The sequence below is a fragment of the Carassius gibelio genome, chromosome B5 (assembly GCF_023724105.1).
Source record: "Carassius gibelio isolate Cgi1373 ecotype wild population from Czech Republic chromosome B5, carGib1.2-hapl.c, whole genome shotgun sequence".
NCBI classification, from domain to species: Eukaryota; Metazoa; Chordata; class Actinopteri; order Cypriniformes; family Cyprinidae; genus Carassius; species Carassius gibelio.
The window spans coordinates 38320399-38330741 of record NC_068400.1 but is presented as its reverse complement, the minus strand read 5'-3'; the positions used below and the strand labels follow the sequence as shown (position 1 = coordinate 38330741).

At 37.8% G+C, this 10343-nt stretch overlaps 1 protein-coding gene across 4 annotated transcripts; it reads right to left on the bottom strand.

Annotated features, from left to right (window-relative positions):
- Window positions 1–276: 276 nt before the first annotated feature.
- LOC127957507 (pyruvate dehydrogenase E1 component subunit alpha, mitochondrial) lies at window positions 277–10328 on the bottom strand. 4 transcript variants are annotated; one of them, XM_052556073.1, is made up of 13 exons: window positions 10167–10280; window positions 8925–8945; window positions 6816–7126; window positions 6137–6205; window positions 5484–5657; window positions 5137–5263; window positions 4919–5010; window positions 4739–4831; window positions 4448–4603; window positions 4298–4369; window positions 3535–3602; window positions 1372–1480; window positions 277–876 (listed from the first exon to the last, which is right to left on the bottom strand). In XM_052556073.1, the coding sequence occupies exons 3-13, from the start codon at window positions 7044–7046 to the stop codon at window positions 712–714; spliced, it is 1356 nt and encodes a 451-aa protein (XP_052412033.1). In that variant the 5' UTR covers window positions 7047–7126; window positions 8925–8945; window positions 10167–10280; the 3' UTR covers window positions 277–711. The 4 variants fall into 4 exon arrangements, with proteins under 4 accessions (XP_052412033.1, XP_052412034.1, XP_052412032.1 ...); XM_052556074.1 differs by lacking the exon at window positions 6816–7126 and having other exon boundaries at window positions 10167–10308; XM_052556072.1 differs by lacking the exon at window positions 8925–8945 and having other exon boundaries at window positions 10167–10307.
- Window positions 10329–10343: the final 15 nt, after the last annotated feature.

Below are 10343 nucleotides of genomic sequence, written 5' to 3'. Positions count from 1 at the left end.
ACTACAAGAAAACAAGGCAATGATAACATTAACATGTGAAATGAGGCAACTTATCTTAGTGTGGCTGAGAGATTTGGCTCAGTTTCCCAATAACTGACTGTGATGGCCCCGATGCAGCCACATATCAGTGAGCAGTAATGTTGCGCATGCACATGCATACAAACACTTATTATTCATATGTTCTTGTAATTTATCCTGCACATTCTTTAGTATTTCGTTTTATTCTTTCAATAGTTTCTGTTCATATATTTATTTGGCAATAAGACTCAAACACGGTTTATTTTTCATTAAGATATTTATTTGAGTTGTAGTACATCACTGACTGATTGAAGTGCACACAATTTAGTTGGTGTTGTGCAGTACATGCATCTATTAATATTACTTTCTTTGAGTTTAAGTTACTGCTGTGTTGCTGAGGAGTGGATGACTGGAGCTTTGGATGGTTCGGCTAGTTCCGCTACCAACCAGCAGATTTACTCTTTTAGAGGTCTAAACATGCGTTTTTATGATTTGGAGTTTGTTTCCTTTTTGAAACCTTTGTATGTGATTTTTTTTTTTAATTCAGTAAAATATATATTTTTGGAATATATTTCTATGATCCTCCTTCCTTGACTGTTTGGTCCCTCACACATCACATCAGAGGTGATCATTCTACAGGGGAGGGTGTACTGGTAGGAAGGGGAGGGGACTTGGGACGATAAAGAAGGCGATTTAGCTGACAGACTTGAGCTTGATCCAGGGGCTGATGCCACGCACTTTCATAGGAGGTTCATTGTAGAAGATGTGGTTGCAGAGTTCCTCCAGTGGAGGCTCAGGGTCTGTGGTGGCAAACTGAGCAGCATCTTCAATCTCCTTCCTTACCTCCACATCAATCTCCTGCAAAAGGTGTCAACTGTTTAGTGAAAATAGTCCAGTAAATGTCCATCTTTCAGCAAGAAGAATTGTTATTTTTCAATGATTCCTGTTAGACTAGTATCTGGAAAAGGAGGTAGGAAAGTTTTTGTATTTAATTATAGTTCTATTTTGTTAGTTCTAGGTAGGGAGTGAATGATTTTTATGCTCTTTTGTTATCAATTAGGGTAGTTTATGTTGGGAGTCGGATATGCTGAAGTTCACCAACTGAGGTGAAACCCCTGAGCAAGGCACCAAACACCCATCTGCTCCCAGGGCGCATCAGAACGGGTTTGTGTTCACGGTGTGTGTGTGCACTTGGATGGGTTACATGCAGAGCACAAATTCCAAGTATGGTAATGTAAATGAGTAATCCCTATCTTAACCACCAATGTGACTGACACACATAAGAACAACACTCACTATGTTAGTGATTGTGTCCTACTTCAATCTGACTCTCGTAAGCTTCTGCAGGCTCACCTTAAGCTCCTCCACGCTGACCATGTTGTTGCTCAGCATGCGATCCTTCAGCAAAGTGATGGGGTCACTCTTACTGCGCACCTCCTGGATCTCCTCACGTGTGCGATAGCTATGGGAACAGTGGATAAGGAGACCAAAGATTGTCACATATGGGGAGGAGCACTAATTGAAAAACAACAAGTAGATGGTGGCTTCAAATCAAATCGTGTCTGCACTACAAGTGAGCTGCACGCTGCAGTTAACAGGAATTGTCACTTGCACAATCGAAGCAGTGTCACATCATCACTAAAGATTATATATAGGAAAACAAAGTTATTTATGAACCACAGGATTGCTTGTAAGAAAGAATTAAATGCAAAAGAAAAGGCAGTAGAGCTGACTGTTTCTGTCAATGGTAAGTTTTAATTCAGAAGGTTTTTGATAATTTAAGAAAATTAGTTTTCTTGCTTGAGCAACTTAATATATAAATCTTTTACACAAACTATTTAACAATACTCTTTTAAACATTGAATAAGAAATGTTAGGAAATAATAAATGTTTGTTGATTATCAAATCAGTAAATGGCTTAGTGGCTTAAAGGAAAATGCTACAGTTTTTCCATATTCCACTATGTTCTCTTCGAAGTTCGCATTACTCGCCTCTCCCTCTAACTTCCGTCAGTATAACCAACGTGAGGAGTTTTTAGGAGTGATGAGATTAATTATAATTCGAATTAAAATTATAATTTTTATCCGATTAGGAAAACGGCATGTTTTATTTTATCACCATACTTACTCGTTTAACTACTCATGTAACCCTCCTTAAATAGGGAAAACATGAAAGTGTTTGGTAGCTTCTAAATTCATCCCTGTTTGGATCCTATGGAATGAATGATGCTAAGCTAAATGCTAGCTCATGCCGCGTTTCCACTGAAATTACCTGGAACCAGGAACTTTTTTCCACAGGAACTATTTTCCCAACAGACCTGTTGCTTTCTGCATTTCCACCGCGGTCTAAAATACCGGGAAGATTAGGCAAATACACTGGTGACGTAGGCCTGAGCGTGCTTCTCAATAAAAAGTATGCAAATTTCAGTGTTGCATCTTTGGTAGTTCAGACTTTGCGCATTCGACTCAGGAGTGTGATGTCCGCGACGACGGGGAAATCCGGTAATTCTGCAAACAGCAGCGTACTTGATAACGTCAGCTCGTCTTGGCTACTGTAATTTTCCTCACTGTATATTTACAATTAAACGAAATTGGATATCAAATACCACTGCCTCGTTTCATTTTCATTCAAACATAATAATAGCCGCAGAAATGTACTTTGTTCTAAAGTGTATTGTATATATATATATATATATATATATATATATATATATATATATATATATATATATATATATATAGCCATTACAATGAAACAAAATATTATATAAATTGCTTCTTTTTATTTTAATTTTAACATATAGACAAAATGAATACAGACCGAAGATTACCTGTTAGATTTACCCAAAACTAATTATATTTCATGTTTAACCACTAAAGAGACATCAGAGCCAGCGGCACATATCAGGAGGACGAGCCGAGGTGAGGCTGCTCTCGGCGGATACATAAGCACTGAGCTCCCGCTGATCGCGTGGAGCTGCCCGTCTCCAAAATCAGCAAAATACATTTTTAAATAGTTGCTGTCTTTATAAACAGCAGATTTGAGTTTTAAACAACTACATTCTCGCCTGAAAAACTTTTAAAATTACATTTCATGACACAATAACAGGAATATTTTGAAAATGATCCGAATAAATGGTGGCTGAAATCATAATGCTGTGTGAACTCAACCAATCAGCATGTTTAGCGCCCAATTCCCACCACCGAAAGTTCCGGAACTTTGAAAAAGTACCACCTCGCCAGCAGGGATTTTCTGAGGGGCATTTTTTTTACCCGGAACTTTATTTAGTTCCTGGTTCCTGCAGTGGAAACACACAGAGTACCAGGCCCAAGTCCGTAGTTCCTGGGTAAAGTTCCTGCAGTGGAAAAGCGGCTATAGTGGCACACTCTACAGTGACGGGAGAGGTACGTATCGTCTCGCCTAAGTTGAGGGATGCACATAGTGGAATATGTAAAAATGGTGCCATTTTCCATTAAAACAACAGTGAGCTTTGTATGAGATTATATAAAATCCTACCTTACTCCTGGGTCACTCATACTGTGTCCATGATAACGATAGGTCAGCAGCTCCATCAAAATAGGACCCTATGAATGTCAATTTCAGATGTCTTATTATTGTTAGATAAGTGCTTATATTTCATGAGTGTACAGTACAGACCAAAAGTTTTGGACACACCTTCTCATTCAAAGAGTTTTCTTTATTTTCATGACAATGAAAATTGTAGATTCACACTGAAGGCATCAAAACTCTGAATTAACACATGTGGAATTATATACATAACAAAAAAGTGTGAAACAACTGAAAATATGTCATATTCTAGGTTCTTCAAAGTAGCCACCTTTTGCTTTGATTACTGCTTTGCACACTCTTGGCATTCTCTTGATGAGCTTCAAGAGGTAGTCACCTGAAATGGTCTTCCAACAGTCTTGAAGGGTTTTCCCTGAGAGATGCTTAGCACTTGTTGGCCCTTTTACCTTCTGTCTGCGGTCCAGCTCACCCCTAAACCATCTGGATTGGGTTCAGGTCCGGTGACTGTGGAGGCCAGGTCATCTGGCGCAGCACCCCATCACTCTCCTTCTTGCTCAAATAGCCCTTGATGCCTTCAGTGTGACTCTACAATTTTCATAGTCATGAAAATAAGAAAACTCTTTGAATGAGAAGGTGTGTCCAAACTTTTGGTCTTTACTGTATATGCAAACAGAAAACATCTTATAAGTAGTGTAACAATTATCTATACATCTCAATATCACAATATCACAGCACTCAAACCACAGCTCACTTTTCCTGATCTGCAGTGTTCAGCAGCAAATTTGGTGGCCTCCCTTACACAAAGGACATCCATGCCATCCACCTACAAAGCCACAGAAGAGCTGAGGAAGTATTCTGACATGAAGAGTAATTTTAGACACAAATAAATCCTGCATCTTACTCTTAATCCAGGGATGAAATCGCCTCTCTTGTAGTAGTCAGTACTAGCCGCCGCTCTCTCCACAGATGTACCCATGCCATATTGGTTATTCTCGCAAATGAAAATGCAGGGCAGCTTCCACAGAGATGCCATATTATATGTTTCAAAGATCTGACCCTGCAGAAATAGTGCAAAAATGTGCATGAAACCTCCCTGAATGCACCAGTTGTTCAAATTTAGTAGCAGAATTATCATCTTAAATCACTCATTAGGACTAGCATGATTGTTTGGAGCTGTGTGAAAGTGACTTACCTGATTTGCAGCACCATCACCATAAAGACAGACACACAGCTCATTCTTGCCCAGGTATTTGCAGGCCAATGCTACACCTGCCCCAAGAGGCACCTGGGATACACATGAATAGTTATTCACATTCAGTACTGATATCTGCACTCTATTCATAAGGAACTCTAATCTATTCAATTAAATTACCTGTGCTCCCACAATTCCATTTCCTCCGTAAAAATGTTTAGTGTACATATGCATAGACCCTCCCTTTCCTTTGGCAATGCCTCCTCTACGACCTGATGAAGAAATAGAGATGCATAGAAGAGGGACAGAATAAACAAATATATAAACAAAACAGATCAGTCAATAATAGAGAAGAATAAGAGATCAGAATTTTAAACTATAGGTTTTGATGTTCTCACCAGTGAGCTCTGCCATGATCTCACGAACGGTGCCCCCTCTAGTGTAAGTATACCCATGGGCACGATAGGCTGTGATTAGATGATCTGATCGTTTGATACCGGCCTCAATACCAACTGCACATGCTTCCTGGTAAAGAACAAAATGCATTTGTAAGTGTTTCTGTCTCCACTATGTTGTCAACATTTACGATTACAAATGACTTTCACAACCATGTGAATGAAAACATACAATAATATTCAATTTGTCTATTTTACACTGGCACAAGTGAGTGTTCAGAACTCAAAGAGTCTCTGATAATCTTGTGCTTGTTAAGATTATATCTGAGTGTTTGTAATGCATGTGTTACCTGTCCATCATAAAGGTGACAGAAGCCCCTGATGATCTTCTGCTTGTAGAGCTGATCAGCTTTGAGCTCCATACGTCTAATGGTCTGCATCGTGCGATAGTACTGAAGCCCCTCCTCTCTTGTGAGCACAGCCTGCAGCGGAGGGCCCTCCTCCAGCTTGTGTACATCACAATTCTGGCAAAAGAAAAAAAAATGTTTATGCTTTCAAATGCATTAAGATGTTTTAATGTTTTCGCCTTGCTGCTCACTTAGGCTGCATTAATTTGATCAGGAATACAGTTAAACAATCATATTTTCAAGTTTTATTACAATTAATTTAAAATCACTGTTTTATATTTTATTATATTTTGAAATGTCATCTATTTCTATAATGGAAAAGCTGAATTTTCAGCAGCCTTTACTCTGTCACATGATCCTTCAGAAATTATTCTAATATACTGATTGGTAAAAAAAACACTTCAGAGTATCAATGCTGAAAGCAGATGTGCTGCTTATTATTTTTATGTAAACTGTGATGAATAAAAAATATATATATTTCAAAATATTAATTTAATAAAAAAAATTGTACTAGCATCAAACCTATGAATGGTAGTGTATATGCACTTAAAAAAAAAACATAATTAATTAAGAAAATGCTTATCTGATAAACTAACCTTAATATCAAAGGAGGCCTGAGGGGTAAAGTCTGCATAGGTCCTGGCAGATACCACCAATCTTGCGCCCTATGAAAAAAAAGAAAAAGAAAATGCAGTAAAAAAATTAATAAAAATAAAACACAGCTGAGAAAATGAGTGAAGATGGTGTTAAAAAAAGAAAAAGGCAGTCACATAGAAACACGCACACAACTGACAGGAACTGAAATGTTAACAAGTAACAACCCCGGTCAAAGCACTCTGTCTGAAGCAGGACGTAAGCCCAGGGGAAACAAAATATATCTGTAATAATCCGACCTCCATAACCACTGTAATTTTACCCAACAACTACATCAACAAACCTGCAATCTTATACCAACAAATCAACACACAGGTCTAGATGTGGGAAAACTGACACAGTGCATTGTATCATTGGTTCTAAACTGACTTCTATAATTAGACGCGAGACCAACATGCTGAGCAGATCTGTTGCTTTTGATATCTAACTGTGACAAAAAAATGAATCAAGTTTGTCGAAGAACCATCTGTTTAGTGATTGAAGTGTCATTGGCCAGAGCATTGTGATTGTGAGTATGCGAGTGTTCTGGGTAAAGTGGAAGGGTCATGTAATACTCCATATATTCATATATATGAATAATTGACAGTATGTAATTTTAATATAGGGGCTGCCAGTACTCACAGCAAGCTGTGGCTCTGGAAAAGTAGTCTCTCCAGCCATCCTGTGGGTGAACTCGGAGGAAACAACATCTGTCAGAGGTCTGTTGTGTGGCCCAAAGTGTCCTAAAGTCTGGCCACTGCTAGCTTGTCCTAAATCCTTGTATTCTGTACAAGTGTTTAAATGTATCTGAGTTAAAGGAGGGGAAGCTGAAGGGCTGTAGGGTTGTGCATCTGTGTGAAAGGGGGTCGGCATTCGGGATCATGAGGAGCGGTCAAATGAGCATATTCACTCTGGACTGCCAGGAGCTGCAGAACGGCCCGGAGAGTGGAGGACTGTAAAAAGAAGGTCACATATCACTCCAGAGGCTCAGACTCAGAAGGCCATAAAAAGGGAACATTTAAAAGGAACAAGAAGAGAATTTTAGGCATTTAGAGACAACAAAGAAGGCGTTTTACTGCACAAACCAATCTAATCTATGATAATCTACACTAGGTTACTCACAGGCAATAAACAACTGTTGATGGCTACCAGTCAGATAGTATTCAAATGGTCAAAATGGCTGATGTTGACAGACACTGATTATTATGAGAATTGAGATGTACAGTTACATGAACTGAACATATTTTGTGCAAAGAAACTTTTAGAACTGAAACTGCCATTTTTGATAATCACATGGACATATAATATTATTAGCCAAATCATATGACAACTTCAAATACCAGAAAGCCACAATCTATCTCAAACAGGTTTCAACCGATGTCTCTCTTCCTATTAAAAAGTTTCTAAATCCACCAGAGAAAAAAATGGGTACTTTCCATGACAAATTGGGGAGTGTTTTAAACGTACACACGTCTCTGAGTGTGTGTGTGTGTGTGTGTGTGTGTGAGTGAGTGTGTGATTTAAAGGTATGATGTGAGATATAGTAAATGGCTCAGGTAAATAGTGCAGAATTGTTCACCTCAAACCCATAACACAGCAAACTAAAAAAGCCAGGATTAAATAAGCAGCAAGTAAAAAGCATGTAGAAGCATGTTTGAAGGGTTCACCCAAAAATGTCACCCTCATGTCGTTCCAAACCTGTAAGACCTCCGTTCATCTTCGGAACACAGTTTCAAAGTTTAGTTAGTGTGTAATGTTGTTGTTAGAGTATAAATTATATCTGTAAAATTCTAAAGCTCAAAGTTCAATGCCAAGCGAGATATTTTATTTAACAGAATTCGCCTACATTGAATGACCAGTTTGGACTACATCCCTCTAGTTCCTGCAGTAATGACGTCACTAAAACCATTTTTTGACTAACCTCCGCCCACATGAATACACAAACAGGGGGCGTGGTCTTGTTGCGCTTGCACGGATAAGGATGAAGAGTTGCGTTTGAAGAGTGTGTTTGTCACCATGTCGTCGAAACTCTGTTATTTTCATCTCAGAGTCCAATCACCTTTGTTTGGGCTTCCCAGGAACGCTGTACTTTAGAGATCAATGGTTACAATTTATGTTTAACTCGGTTCCCGGAAATTATAATCCACATGTAAAACTATGTGCAGAACATTTTGCTGAGGACAGCTTCCTGAGGACAACTTCCTCAATCTCAATCAGTTTAATGCCGGATTCACGCAAAAATGATTCAGACAATGCTGAATAAAGCCATAATTTTTGTTATTTTTGGACCAAAACGTATTTTTGATGCTTCAACAAATTCTAACTGACCCTCTGATGTCACATGGACTACTTTGATGATGTTTTTAATTAACTTTCTGGTACTTTCTGGTACCATACATACATTTTCATTGAAGGGACAGAAAGCTCTGGGACTAAATCTAAAATATCTTAAACTGTGTTCTGAAGATGAACGGAGGTCTTATGGGTTTGGAACAACATGAGGGTGAGTTATTAATGACATAATTTTCATTTTTAGGTGAACTAACCCTTTAATATGTCAAAACCAGTTATTGGAAATTCAGTGAGGATGATCAAAAAATAATAAGTGAGGAAGAAAGTCTTGGTAATTAAATAATTTCAAGCAAACATAATAATCATATTCATATCCACGGAGAGAACAAAAAGTGAAGAAAAGAGCAGCTGACACAGATGTCATATAAATTAGCCCATTTCTAAAACTACCATCCTTACCTCTGATACCAGTTCGGCTCCCTTAAAGGCAGCCCATGGAACAGTAAAAACGAGCAAATGTGATAGTGAGAGAGAGAGAGAGTAACAAATATTTTATTATTAGACTTAGGGTCACAGTTAGAGGAATAAAATTGATACAGTCATTACAGATGAACTGCAACTTTTAACTTGTCATCTAGAGTAAGAAATTAATCAGGGCTCATGGAAAAAAAAGACATCAATATACCCATGTTTTGAATTGCTTTGTTGTTTTATTATATGTTCAGGCCAATGTAGTTATTGGATTAATAAATGTATCATATCTAAGAACAAATGTGTAGTTCATATTGAAGTATTTTTCATGAGAAAAAAAAGTAGGACAGATAAGAAAAAGCATTTGCATGTCAAACTAGCGATAAAGAATAGAGGCATATCATTTAAAAAAGTAACTGGACAATTATTTAATATTACAATTTTTAAATTTGATTAAAGTATTTGAAGTCACTTTGAAGACTCTAAGTGAATATGTTATAAGGTTTTTGGGAAAACATGCCCTGACAAAGGCAAAAATATGTCCCTTAAAATATTTAACAGTAAAAATATTGCAGCAAAACAACAATAATAATAATAATAAATATCTTATTATTATAGCGAATAATTCTGGACACGCTTATAATGTTGTAAACTCCTACTTACTCAAGAACTGAGTGGCATTAAACTAATAGAAACAGACTAAACATTGCTGTCCACTAAGTGTTGCATAATACAAAGTATATCAAGCATCTGGACATTTTCCACTGGACAGTAAATATGATGAAATACACAGACTGTCTCTCTCACAGAGGTCACCTTCTATTTCTGACAGAGAATTACAGAAACGGACTACCATTTACCAAGCTTTTTCTGAAAAGCACATTGTTTCTCGTTATAGTGTTTTGTTATTGGTTAGCGTTAGTTCAGTGACAGCTTGTTGACTAACTAGACGTTACCCTCACAGTGCATTTTAGCTAGACATCCAAGCTAAATCAATTTTTACAAACAGTAAAATATCTGAATATACTTACATCAGTAATAAAAAGAAATGCTACATTAGACGACGTGAAATAACCAGCACAAACGTGAGAATTAGACAGCAATGCGAGGGTGTCAGTCTGGCCTTGCGGACCCGAGGCAAGGTCAACATGGCATTACTGCGCTTCAAAACATTCGTCAATTTGCTAAGAAAACCAGCACACTTTATGAATCAAGGGATACAAAACTTACGTTCCTGCTGGCGCTGCCCCTCAGAACGTTAGAAATGATGGTTAGCATCTTTCGCATAATATTAACCCACAGCTAACCAGAAACAGATCATTCAGTCCTATTCTCATACAAACCAGAGCGCACAGTAAACAAGGTTTACGCCGGCTGCAGATTTGCTGCACATTCCATTGTAAATAC